The following is a 14,707-nucleotide window of genomic DNA, read 5'->3' on the forward strand; positions in this document are numbered from 1 at the left end:
TATTTCAGTTGATTTGTAATCAATCCAGAATGTATGACATTTTTGTTTTTGTAATTGCATTACAGAAAATCACAATATTATACATTTCTGAGACAGTCCTGTAAATAACTTACAAATTACAAATGTTGTAATAGTCCTAGGAACTAAACACTTGGGGGTGCTGAAAAAGCTTCCTCGTGCAGAGTTCTCCCAACGGCGACTCTCGATGATGCAGGGGGAGATTTCTTTTATATCGTTACATCTCAAACATGTGCGCATGCATAAGTGAAAGAACTTCCAAGGTCATTTTAAAAGTGGAAGTTAAAGTCTTCAAGGATGAAATATGTTTTCCAACCTCAGTGGGTCTGCTAGCTCTCCTTAGCAGGTTTTATCCTTTTGTCCACATGATGTTTCTAACGAAATGCGTCTTTGGTTGTGAGGGAAAGCTGGATTTACCGAGTCAATGACGGAACAGATGCATTTGTTTTGAAACACTCCCATTTAGACCCATCTCACGTTCTTCATCACACGCCACCTTGATCTTTTTTCTAAAGGGGTATTTGAAATGAAGGTTTGTGGTATGTTACCTTGGCATTGTCCTTCTTCTGGATGCACTCGTACGTGGCCCCCTCCTGTGGCTGGGTGATCCTCGGGGCCTTCCCGTCGGCGATTAGTCTCACAGCGTCCACCTGGAACCAGAACCAGGATCTTCACATGGCTAAGGAACACCCTCCTGCACGCTGCTATCTTTGGTTTGTTGTTCAGCCATAAATAAAAGCACATGATGCAGGAATGTACATCGACCCGCAGCTGATGTGAACGAGACAGGGATCTGGCAAACATTAAGTGACTCCCACATCGCAAAGGAGACGTATAATGTTTTATAAAAACCTGTCACTTTGAATGAATGAATGAATAGTTTATTTCGGTTACATTACATTATATGCAACTTGACTTGTGTGCATGTAACTGACAAAACATTATCATACATATTTACACTAATCAGTTTCACACAATAAACAATAACACACAAACTCTGTGTAACCGAAAAAGGAGTTTAGGCTGAAGCCAAAGCTTATTTTTGCCTATCCTGTACCTTCCAAAAGATAACCTAGTATATCAGTAATACAAAAGAAAAGAAAGAAAAGAAAAAGTTACTCTAAATCGCTCTGCATAATTAAATTATATTTAAATCATTTTGCATTTTAATCCTTAATTATTTTCTCTTTCAATATTTTTTTTTGAAACTCAACAGATCTCTACATAATTTCAGTTCATCACAAAGTCCATTCCATAATTTGACTCCCAAAAATGAAACACATCTGTATTTAACATTAGTCCTCACATAACATGTTTCAAAGATCCATAGCCTTCTTAAATTATAATTTGTTTCTTTTAATCTTAAGAAATGTTGAATACAAGTAGGAAGGCTTTTATTCTTAACTCAAAATAATATTTCTAATGTTATTAAATAAACAATATTAATGAATTTGAAGGTGCCTGACTCTATAAATAATTTATTAGTAGTATCGCAATTAGAAACTTTATTTATTATTCTTATAACTCTTTTCTGGAGTTTAACTATAGGGTCTATATAAGTTCTGTATGTGTTTCCCCAAATCCCCACACAATATGACATGTATGGCATTATAAGAGAGAAATACGTATGTGCAAACATTTTTTGTCCAACAGATCCATTGTTTTGGAAATAACTCAAATAGATCTTGTGAATTTCTGTCTAATGTAATCAATATGTGGCTTCCAACATAGTTTATGATCTATATTTACTCCCAGAAATGTTGTTTTATATACTCTTTCAATTCCAACTCCATTTAGTTTCAAAAAGAAAAAAATATTTTCAATGAAAAAAAAATCACTTAAATAAAAAAACGTTTTTAATCAATGAAAAAAAGGGTTTGAATGCAAAAAAATATTTGAGACCCAAAAACTTGCATTTGAACACTTTTTTTTGGATTGAAAATATTTCTTTCGATTTGAAGTGATTTTTTTTTTTTTTTTGATTGAATCATTTTGACACAAACATCCTGCAGTGGGCGGATGCTTCCCCATTGGTCAGACAGTGAATTTTTTTTTATTGAAAATATATTTTTTGATTGAAGCAATCTTTTTTTTGATTGAATAATTAAGACAAAAATCTACCTCCATAATATTGAACCTTCACGTCTACTGTTAAAGGTATTTGCTTAATTTTCTGCTGCACGCAGGTCACTTATGTTGTAAAAATGTTGTACCAGTCGAAATAAATATGAACTGAACTGAAGACTGTCCCTCTCAGGACGCTTCGGTGCTTTTCTTCAATAATATTGATATACATTTTCTAAAGAAACGATCACACGGACGCTCAGCCCACGTACCGTGCCCTTGACTCCCTCTGGAAAGAGAAACCTCTTGTAGATGGTGTTGACGGTGTCATTGGGTTCCACGTCGCACTCCCTCTGCAGCAGGACCGGTCCGGTGTCCAGACCGTCGTCAGCCCAGAACACCGTAAAACCTCCCTTCTTGTCGCCATGGATGAGGGTCCTGTGAGGGTGAACCGAGCCGGTGAAGCAGAACCCACCCCACCTCACTCAGACCCCCCACCTCCGATAGAAAAAGAACCAGCCGTTACCCACCAGTTGATGGCCGAGGCTCCGCGGTGGCGCGGCAGCAGCGACGGGTGGTAGATGATGGAACCGTGTTTGGGGCTGTCGATGACCTCCATGGGGATGAACTGGGAGCAGAAGGGCAGGACGTTCAGCTCTGGGCCCGTGGCCTTATACTGGGCCACCACCTCGGGGATGGCCTGGCCCTTCACTCGCCAGCGGGGGAACTTGAAAACGGGCACCCCATCCTTCTCCGCCTCTGCGGCTGCAGGAAGCCAGAAAAACACAGAGATGTAAGAGACTTAATATCCTGCAAATCCATCAGCAAATAACTGCAGTTATTTGTTGTTAAATATCAGTTGCATCCATCGTTTTGTTGTTATGTTGCATATGGCAGCTAACAGAAGTGGTTTTGCTTCTAATGTGGATCATCAGAGATCATGTTGGGCCAGATAAAAGCAAGTTCAAGTGTTGTAATTGAATTTTGTTAGTTTTATTTAAAGAAAATAAATAAATATATAAATAAAAAATATAAAAAAAAGAAAATACATATATTTATATATGTTAATAAATATTAATAAAATAAATATACAAGATATATTAAAATATATATGAAATATATTACAAATACATATATATATGCCTCACATTTTTACCAACACGGTATTAACCATTAATATATATGCAGACAAAAAAAAAGAATTTTGTTAAAGTTGCAATTTTGCAAGAATACAGGAGCTTCTTTAAAAAAAAAAACAGACAAGAACTCAATATTGCAAACATTTGGTCCAATCTTGGTCCAGATTGGGCCCAGTTTCTGACTTATGTGGATCACATCTGGCCCACACAAGTCTCGCCGGTGTCGTCAACAAGCCACGTTGGCCAAAAGTAGTCCAGATTAAACTCCGGAACTGTCTGATCGGAGCTGGTGACGGGAAAGGCCGTCTTTATAGTAACACTGGACATGAGTTTGTGTCCGAGCCACTGAGTTTGGGAAGAACATAAGCAGGGAGGCTCCGGCCCGTTTCTTTCTCACCCAGCGGGTCGCTCTTGCCATCCTTGTCTGGGATGGTGAAGACTCCAACGATGGTGTGGCCGTCCTTCCTCAGCTCCTTGTAAACCTCCTGGCCGAACAGGCTCTGACCAATCACAGCAATCCTCATCGTGAGGCCTCGGGTTTTCTGGGAAGACAGGATGACATTCCAGGAAAAACTGAAACAAAAAGAGCTTTTTGGGAGATTGTTGACGTAGGAAGCGAGGCTTGTAACTAGTTCATTTAATCATCTCATTTGACCTTTAAGTGGCTCTAAATTTGTTTTCATTTTCTTGTTGATAAGCACACAGGTTTTGCTTTTCAGGGTTGTAACACATTTAAAGAGAACCTTCCGTGCTTGTAAGGAGGTGAAAGGGGGAAAGAAGGTGTTATTTCACACAGATGATGCCAGCTGGTGACTGCAGGGATGATTCTGACATGAAGCCGGAGAATCTAGACGCAGACTCAAACACGAAGAAGAAAAAACAAAAAAAATCTATTTCTTGATACCCAATCAAACTGAAAACTGAGAGTCTACATGAAACACTAGAGCTGGCTGTGAACTCCAGGAGGACAAAGACGTTCTGCCGGGTGTCCTAAACCCAATCGTCGCATAAACAGCCCGAAACTATGGTATTTTGCATGAAATTATCCTACGCTGAACGAGAAACGAGTTTGCCGATGGCATGGGGCGAAGGAGGCGTGTCTGCGGGGGAGAAAAAACCAGGATAAAATGTGACAAAACACCACACTGCAAAAACTCAAAATCTTACCAGGAATATTTGTCTTATTTCTAGTTAATATGTCTCATTTTTAGTCAAAAAAAATCTCATTACACTTAAAACAAGGCTCATCACTGGAAAAAACAACAATTTTCACCTCTTTCAAGTAGATTTTCACTTAAAATAAATAGAAAAATCTGCCAGTGGAACAAGATTTTTTTGCTTGTTATGAGAAGATAAATCTTGTCCCACTGGCAGATTTTTCTACTTACAGTATTTCAAGTGAAAATTGAATTGAAACAGGTGAAAATTGTCAAATAACAAGTTATCTTTCAGGTAATGACTCTTGTTTTAAGTGTAATGAGATTTTTTGACTAAAAATTAGACATTTTAACTAGAAATAAGACAAATATTCCTGGTAAGATTTTGAGTTTTTGCAGTGCAGATCAGAAATACTCGCTTTTCGAGAGGGATTGTAAATTAGGAGTTATCCTAGGAGCTCGGATAACTCGAAAAATGTTAAAGCAAAAGGGCTAAATATTGTATGCACGCATGAGGAAATGTGTTCCCTTGGGAGGATTTTAAATACTTGGTCAGATAAGTGAAGACCCAGATAAAATCCCACACTAGTGGAAGGTGAAAACAACCTCCACACAGGATACACCTCTTAGATGCAAAGCAATGGGACTAATCACCAGAATACTGTTCTAGGATCAAATGATGAAGAGCTATTAAACAAAACATTTCTGTTAATTGTTTTCCTCACAAAAAAACAAACATGTGATTTAATTAAAAATGGGTACATTTGGATGGCACTTTATTGTTTGCACCACACCACGATCAATGAACCTGCAATGAGCTTGAAATAATCTCATCCAAATCTGCTGATTCATGTTCATGGTCACTGTGGATGTCAGAATTCTAGATGCTGTTAAACTGTCGTATATTATCTAGAATTACGTCATTGTTATTTATCCAGTAGCCCAAACTTCCAGGAAATCAGTCACAAATCAACAGCTTCACACTGTACCAGCAGAAGTGTTTGTTTACTTAATGCCTGCACATGAGCTCTAACTGCTGTTAGTAGAGTTAAATAATGAATGTATGCATTATTCTGTAATGGTTATGCAAGTACAAAAATGTAACACAAAAACACCTTTGTAAGAAGTTACACTATTACACCATATAATAAGCCTGGTAAAGTAATGAAAGCGCTCATGACGGGCAGCTTATTGACTCTGAGCGTAGGGGCGGGGCATGTTGTCCTGGCAGCGCCTTCTAACCAATCACAGCGCGGCTTCAGCTCGGCCCCTCTCCCGTTGACCAATCACAGGAGCAGCAGAGCTGACATCAGTTATCAGACACAAAGTTCATGCAAAGTTGAACAAAAGTCAAGTAGCGGACCTGTAATCTTTATAAAAAAATAAAGAAAGAAAGAAAACATGCGCTCACAAAAAGCACTTTCACGAGGTTCTGAAATGTCAAAATGATGAAAGCAAAGTTTGAACGCAGATGAGAAGAAAAGCGTCTGCAGCAGATTGAACTCTTATTTCCAAACATCATCAGCACCAATGCAAAGAATGACCTCCTTACCTCTCGTGCAGAGCCGGAACCAGAGCCAGGACCAGGACCAGGACCAGAGACAGAACCAGTTCTGCTGCGGTAGAAGGGCGATCCGCCTCCGAAACGGGCTTTTAATTTCCTCCTGTCACCCACGCTGACGGGCCAATTACATAACCGTGCAGCGACCAATCAGCGAGCAGGACGGGGCTCAGAGACGCGTCACAGGCCAGAGGAGCCAGGGGGCTTTCCTCTCTGGTCCTTTTTTCTTTTTACATTTGGAGGTACATTCATATATCAATGCAATTAGTAACTTAATATCAACCTAATCTATTGGAGAACAAAATAAATCAAAATAAATAATATAAATAATACAGATAGGAGGAGTTGCTTTAGTATAACATTCAGGGCTTTCCATCTTTAACATTGTTGAGGTGTTTATTTCCTTGTTTAAAACATATTATACATCCCTTTACACTGGACACTTGTGGTGTCGCAACAAGAAAAGCAGCATGCAGAGGCTAAACTGTGGCTTATAATGACTGTATGAGGCTGCTTCTTAAAGTCCCAAGGAGCTGTAGTGCTAGTCATCTGTTTGCTAGTGTTGGAGTACCAACCTGTGCTGCTGTGCTACAGAATTTGATGTATAAATGTATATGTAGAGTATCTAACTTTTTAAATAGCATTATCACCTGCTGAATGAATCCTGCACTTAGCTCAGTCAGGTTCACATCTACGTTGTGGAACCACTGGCGTTCATGTCTCTACACTTGCGCCTGACACTGTTTTCTTTTTGTGTCACTATTGTTTTTAAGTCTTCTGTATTGTGGTTTTTGTTGTGTTTTATATCATAGGTTGTTGTCTTTTATATCGTGTATGTTATGTATAATTTTTTATGGTACTATGGACCTCTTCTCAAGATGTGTCTTTAATAAAGTGTGAATTGAATTGAATTGAATTGAATTGAATTGAATTTATGGATGTGATAAGGTTTTCAATCTCAAAGAGAAAAAAAGATGAATGTCGGGGGATGATTTGGCAAATTGTTGTTGATGAATATGGAACTTCCCCATCAAAAGTACAAAGTTAGTGATATAATCAATATTCTTCAGGCCATCACTTTGATTAAAAAGTAACTATATTTTTCAGTGAGAGGTATAATTTCTATGCACAAAATTAAATATATATGCCGGTACCTCTTTCCAAAAGGCTGAAGTTTTGGTACATTCATAAAACAAATGAACAATAGTCTCCTCTTGTTGTCCACAAAAAGAACACACACTGTCAATATCTACAAATTGTAGAGTGGCCACACTCTGCACTTGTGCTGTCACGTGACCTGTGGTGCAGGAAAGAAGGAGCAAACCAGTCAAAGGTCACTGATAAAATGATCTGGCAAAAAAAACAAAACATTTACTGTAGGCCTATGTGTTGTCCTGTTGTCCTCTGAACCAATAAGCTACCTCATACTGTGCAATATTCTTTCATGCATTCATGTGCAATATTCTTTCATCCATTCATGTGCAACATTCTTTCACTCATTTATGTGCAATATTCTTTCATCCATTCATGTGCGATATTCTTTAATTCATTCATGTGCAACATTCTTTCACTCATTTATGTGCAATATTATTTTATTCATTCATGTGCAATATTCTTTCACTCATTTATGTGCAATATTCTCTTATTCATTCATGTGCAACATTCTTTCACTCATTTATGTGCAACATTCTTTCACTCATTTATGTGCAATATTCTCTTATTCATTCATGTGCAACATTCTTTCACTCATTCATGTGCAACATTCTTTCACTCATTTATGTGCAATATTCTTTCACTCATTTATGTGCAATATTCTCTCATTCATTCATGTGCAATATTCTTTCATCCATTCATGTGCAACATTCTTTCATTCATTCATGTGCAATATTCTTTCATCCATTCATGTGCAACATTCTTTCATTCATTCATGTGCAATATTCTTTCATCCATTCATGTGCAATATTCTTCATAAATCTGGTGGATATGAAGCGTTTGCAGAGTTTGACACTGAATGTGCATGTACAAGTGTAATCTGTTTCTCCAATAAACTGCTAACGGACATGTGAATTTATACAACTTCCAGCTCTCCCAATATCAGTATGAACTTTGTGGTGCAAAGTTGTTTTTCTATGGGAGGTGGAGCTTGAGAAAGCTGTCGGCTCTGCGTTAATCTTCAAAGAAACTCAGCTATACAGTGGTACTCTACTCCAATCATGCAAATCTATTCACATAACATAACAAGGTGGCTCAAGGTGCTTTACATGACACATAAAATACATCAAGGTACATTTGTCAACAGCAAAATGGTCACAAACTGGGACCCCGACTGGGACGGACTGAACCAGGGGTATTACTTACACAGCTGAGCTATCAGGAACCCCAAAACAAACATCATCTCTCCTGCTGATCCTCACCTGAGCTCCCACTGCAGACCTTCAGATCAGCCGGAGGCTCATAAGAGAAGAGGAATTTCTTATAAATCAATATTTAAGTATCAATTGCTTGGACTAGTTTTTCTGCATCACTGACGCAGGGTGCTCCGTTTTTAAAATGTATTGTTAAAAAGATGACAGAAAGCAGTTTCAGACATTCTATTTATTTGTTAGATTAACCCTGAAATCTCAGTCAGAATTAACTCCACGATTCCTCACAGTAGTTGTAGATGCCAAAATACTGTCAAAGTAAAAATTCCGTTTCAGTTTTATCATCAGTTTTAGGATTATCAGTTGCATTTTTTATTTTGTATGAAAAGCGCTAAACAAATTTTGATTCGATTTGATTTGATTTGACAAGAAAAAAACGAGTTAATTTTGTAAAGACATCCACAGTGGGTCTACTTGGACCCACTGAGCAAAGAACTGGGTAATTTCCTTTGCGCCGCCTTAAAGCCATTCAGGTCTTTATTTCATTTACACGTGCTTCTAGTTCATCTGACATATTAGTTTAATCTGGATTCGAGGAGGGCAGCACGGTGGCTTGGTGGTTAGCACTGCTGCCTCGCAGCAAGAAGGTCCCCGGGTCGACCTGGAATTCCCTGGGTTCCCTGGAGTTTGCATGTTCTCCCCGTGCTCGGGTGGGTTCCCTCCCGTTACTCCGGCTTCCTCCCACAGCCAAAAAAAAACATGCATACTTGGTAAATTGATGATTCTAAATTGCCCGTAGGTGTAAGTGTGAGTATGTCTGGTTGTGTTTATATGTGGCCCTGCGATGGACAGGTGACCTGTCCAGGGTGAACCCCTGCCTCTCGCCTGGAACGCCTGGGATAGGCTCCAGCAGACCCCTGACCCTGCAAAGGATAAAGCGGATATAGAAAATGGATGGATGGATGGATGGATGGATGGATTTGAGGACAGGTATCGTTCAGTACCATTTGCATGAAAATGTATCCCGTGCGTCCCAATGGAAGTACCTGATGAGAGGCTATAAAGTATATAAATATAAAATGTATCGGTCCAAGTACAGAACCTGGTGGAACACCATGAGCAAATCTGGTGTATGAGTCCTCATTGATGTATATAACTGAATATAAACTGGAATCTATCACACAAATATAACCTAAAAGTAGGTTTATGAGGTTCCTTTATACCCCTCTGTAAGACAATGTGGTGATCAAATGTAGCGCTGAGATCTAGCAGGGCAGTTATTGACAGAAGACCATTGTCTGAGGCCATGAGGAAATGGCTGGTAACATTCATTTGTGCTGTTTATGTGCTTTGATGTGAATGAAGTCCTTACTGGAAACCTGTTGCCTTTTTCAGTAAAGGATCAATTACTTTCCACTTGACCAGGTTAATGCTGCTTTGTTTCCTGCCCGTCTGAGTCTGATTGTGACTGACAGGAATCAGCGTGGAGTCCTCAGAACTGGAGGGATGTGATCTCACTGAGAACCGGAGCAGCAGCATGCTGAAATCAATCATTCAGTAAATGTTTGATACTGAAACCCAATTTGAATACATGAGAAATTCTTCCTGCTTAATTGCATGTTTTAGAAACTGTATCTGATGCATTTCAGTAGAAATGTAGAAATGTATGCAAGCCTAAAAGGTAAACGCTATCAAATAAAACAAATAGATGCTTATTCAGATTGAATTATAATTAAAAGGCTGTCGGAGTGGGTGTTTTTGTGTTTTCTCTCACGTGTAACTGAAGTTACTTACTAAGAAATACCGGCTTTGGTCTGTAGTGCCATTACGTTGTTTTTAATCAACAGACAACACATAAAGATATATTTTTACAATGAAGCAGAGATAAAAGTGCAGGTTACAGCTGCTGCAGGTCATTCAGATGCTGGAAGCTCTAGTTGCTTATCAAGAGTGTGAAAATCTTTAACCGCCATTACAAAACCTGTTTTCCAATCTGTTTGGAAGGAAACCCGCGAGTGATGAGGGTTGTAAATGCTGGGAGGATTGCCCTCGTCTGATAACACAAATTACGAGGATCCAGGCAGCAAGTTTTGCTGTAACCAAATGCATGGAGTCAGTCAGTGTGGTTACATGCACATCTAAATCAAGCTATTGGCAGCAATCTAGCTAAGGGTTAAACTGGAGTCTCCGATAAATCCAAGTATACATGCGCGAGAAGACAATCGATTATAGAGTGAGGTGCGTTTGAGTCTGCGATGCTAAGTGGAGCCACACGCACTTTTGCGTTGGTGTTCTTCTGGCTCCTTCTTTGTTGTCCGTCTTCTTCTTCTCCTCCTGTGTTGATATTCTGGGTTTTACTGCCCTGGGGGAGTCCCAGGGCAGTCAGTAGCTCGGCTAAGAGTGGGTTGGTATACATGCCGGAATAACTTGAATAAGAACCGCATTATCTGGCACTAACAGCTCGATCTCAAGAGCTTCAGTTAGATTCGACTACAGCCCGGCTAAGGTGTATACATGGCTTTTAAAACTTGATATCTGTCGGATTAAGGCAACAATTGGACTTTCTGTTAGTGCATGTAAACGTACTGTGTGTTTCTTTTTAATGTTTTTTCAGCTCAGACTGTGCTGGACACACTGAGACAGCACGTTAGTGTCACTCAAAACATCTGCACCTATTTATTAACGTAACACATACGCTCATAAATAATGACTTTTTTTCCCTTTATTTTTAATTTTAACAGTTTGAGTCTGTGTGATTAGACACAGCGGCCAATGGTGTGAATGCAGCTGATATCTACAAGAACCGGTACAATAAATGTCACGTGTAAGAGGCAGTAAGGAAATAAAGAAGGACTGTATTTCTGCAGTGGGGTCAAGCCAGTTTAAATAAACACTAACGTGCAGGATTTGACCTCTGAACTGTGGGCTTTGGTTCAATCTACACTGACTTAGTGTAAAACCAGATGTAATCATTGACATATGAAGATATGACAAAAACATTTCCTGATCTTGCCTTCAGAGCCCGAGCTTAACCTTTACTGCTGTTTCTTTACTATTTGGATCACGTGTGTGTTCACGTGTATGCATGCATGCATGTGTGTGCGCGTGTGCGTGTTTGGTTTCTCAGAGCTGGTTAGGTTAAACTGAACTGGTCGGTTCTGCTTCTCAGTATTCCCAGAAGTTAATGATCCACTCAGCGTCACGTCAGACCAGCTGAACAAACCCACTGGTTGGATGATTGTTGATGTTTCAGTCACTTGATTTGTTTAAAAAAAAAAGAAAAAACAAACTCTCTGTTTGACAAAGTTACAAAGTTGTGAAATAATCCCAACATGCTCTATAGTGACCTGAATGCTACATATGACCTTTAGCCTCTGCACCACCCTCCCATTTCTAACTACACCAGCTCCATTTCATCACTGTGAAGCTACTCTGCAGTCCAGAGACGAGTTGTTCTACTGGATTTATGCAGCCGTGAATTATTTTTCCGACAAAGGTTTTTTTTTTTTAACTGGACAACATGGTGGCTTGGTGGTTAGCACTGCTGCCTCACAGCAAGAAGGTTCCCGGTTTGACCTGGAATTCCCTGGGTTCCCTGGAGTTTGCATGTTCTCCCCATGCTTGCGTAGGTTCCCTCCGGTTACTCCAGCTTCCTCCCACAGTCCAAAAAAATGCGTACTAAGTAAATTGATTACTCTAAATTGCCCATAGTTGTGAGGGTCAGTTTGTCTGGTTGTTTGTCTCTATATGTGGCCCATGGATGGATGGATGGATGGATGATGGATGGATGGATGGATGGATGGATGGATGGATGGATGGATGGATGGATGGATGATGGATGGATGGATGGATGGATGATGGATGGATGGATGGATGGATGGATGGATGGATGATGGATGGATGGATGGATGGATGGATGGATGGATGGATGGATGGATGGATGGATGGATGGATGGATGGATGGATGGATGGATGGATGGATGGATGATGGATGGATGGATGGATGGATGGATGGATGGATGGATGGATGGATGGATGGATGGGTGGATGGATGGATGGATGGATGGATGGATGGATGGATGGATGGATGGATGGATGATGGATGGATGGATGGATGATGGATGGATGGATGGATGGATGGATGGATGGATGGATGATGGATGGATGGATGGATGGATGGATGATGGATGGATGGATGGATGATGGATGGATGGATGGATGGATGGATGATGGATGGATGGATGGATGATGGATGGATGGATGGATGGATGGGTGGGTGGGTGGATGGATGGATGGATGGATGGATGGATGGATGGATGGATGGATGGATGGATAGATGGATGGATGGATGATGGATGGATGGATGGATGGATGGATGGATGATAGATGGATGATGGATGGATGGATGGATGGATGGATGGATGGATAGATGGATGGATGATGGATGGATGGATGGATGATGGATGGATGGATGGATGGATGATGGATGGATGGATGGATGGATGGATGGATGGATGATGGATGGATGGATGGATGATGGATGGATGGATAGATGGATGGATGGATGATGGATGGATGGATGGATGGATGATGGATGGATGATGGATGGATGGATGGATGGATGATGGATGGATGGATGATGGATGGATGGATGGATGGATGATGGATGGATGATGGATAGATGGATGGATGGATGATAGATTGAAGGATGGATGGATGGATGGATGATGGATGGATGGATGGATGATGGATGGATGGATGGATGGATGGATGGATGGATGGATGGATGGATGATGGATGGATGGATGGATGGATGAATGGATGGTTGTGACAATATGCTAAACAGGATTCTCACAGAGCTAGGCTGATGGCAGGATACCGTGTCCAGGGACGTCCACACCCATCGGAAGAGGCCTGCCAATAAGAATCTCAACAGGACTGAGATTAGTTCTCCCCCTCATCCTCATGTACATGAGAACGATGGAGAGAGCCTATGTCCACGGCAAACCTGTTTCAGCACAACATTTCATCAGTTTAGACTTCAATGTGCCATCCTCCCTCTCCACAGCACCTCCGCTGGAAGGATGATACACCAATGTATTATCAGTGATCAATGTGAGACACAGTGTCTCACATTGATCCCTAAGAATTTCCCCACCTGGGAGAGACCCTCATTAACAAAATGAACTTAATTATCACTCGAAAGCAAAGGAATGCCTCATCGGGGGAAAATTTCGGTTAGTAAAGCTTTAGCAACAGATGCCAAATAGAGATGTGACTTTAGTACATTATTTGCTTTATGGTACATGTCCCTTTTGGAGTTTGGTATAGCCCCCCCTAGAGAAAACTACACCAGCTGCCACTGGAAAAGGCCATGGTTGTTGTAGCATGCTCCATTCCAGGCAGCACCTATAGTACCACGGATGTATCTGAAACCCTCCCCGTTGCTCTGTTGGCAAATCATGGACTGGTCCATCTGAGCCCGCCAGTCACAGCTGCGTCCTGCCCAGGCTCCAGCACCTTTAGGCAAATCCTCATGCCGCCTCCGTACCTTTGCTGGATTTACTAGCCGCCATGCGATCGTTGACTGTCATCTCGTCGGCAGCATGTGTCTTACGCACCAAACTGCTTCAGCTGCACCAGGAGCGTGACGAGGCGTTACAGCCAGAAGGCGGAGACATGCGAGTGTGGCAGGAATGTGAATTAAACTCATCGTGTCATCATGCACTTAACATGACTGACAGGTGGCATGTTAAGGTGATTGGACTCTCCTCATTGACAAAAACTTTTTTCTTCCTCCTTCTTGGGCCCCTGACGGCGTCTGGGCCCCGGTGCAGCTGGACCGGTTGCACCGCCGATATGTTTGCCTGTGAATTCAGACATAACATTGTTTCCTGGTTGAACTTTAACTTGATTAAATAAGTAACTTGATTTGAACTCAAAAATAAGTGAAATTATCAAATTTTAGGAGCCAAAAGATGATCTTTTATAGTTAAAATAATTATACTTTCACTTCAATGCATTGGGGAGCTTTTGAACAGAATAGTCAGAGTAGCATTAAAATGAGGGGGCAACAGGGGAACAAGACTCTGTAGTGGGGGGCAGCTGCCCCCCTTCCCCCCTGTATATCCGCCCCTGGTTCATTAGGATACCACTTGCAGGTTACTTCAGATTAAAAATCAAGTCTCAGTTGGCAAAGACTTTAAGTTTTTTACTTTTTCCTGTTAAAAAAACCCCTCAAATATCATTGAAAAGTAGAAAACATTCAGAATACACTTGCAGAAAAAAAGAAGAAGAACAACTAGCTCTTATTTTGCATTGCTTTTATTTCAAATATTTTGGTCATGCGGGATCACATCCTGTTATCTGAGCATTTCATCCATCATTATTCATCTGACAGTGTTG

The 14,707-nt window shown here is 40.6% G+C and overlaps 1 protein-coding gene across 1 annotated transcript in view; it reads right to left on the minus strand.

Moving 5' to 3' along the window:
* Positions 1-6,054, minus strand: part of aldh1l1 (aldehyde dehydrogenase 1 family, member L1) — a 30,197-nt gene extending 24,143 nt beyond the window's left edge. The window contains exons 1-5 of the mRNA XM_061727986.1: positions 5,931-6,054; positions 3,619-3,763; positions 2,613-2,847; positions 2,355-2,520; positions 567-668 (exon numbers count right to left, since the gene is read on the minus strand). Of these exons, the coding sequence (XP_061583970.1) occupies positions 567-668; positions 2,355-2,520; positions 2,613-2,847; positions 3,619-3,745 (630 nt within the window). The 5' untranslated portion in view covers positions 3,746-3,763; positions 5,931-6,054. The remainder of the gene's footprint in view (positions 1-566; positions 669-2,354; positions 2,521-2,612; positions 2,848-3,618; positions 3,764-5,930) is intronic.
* Positions 6,055-14,707: the final 8,653 nt, after the last annotated feature.

Source organism: Cololabis saira, chromosome 8, assembly GCF_033807715.1.
Source record: "Cololabis saira isolate AMF1-May2022 chromosome 8, fColSai1.1, whole genome shotgun sequence".
Taxonomy (NCBI): domain Eukaryota; kingdom Metazoa; phylum Chordata; class Actinopteri; order Beloniformes; family Belonidae; genus Cololabis; species Cololabis saira.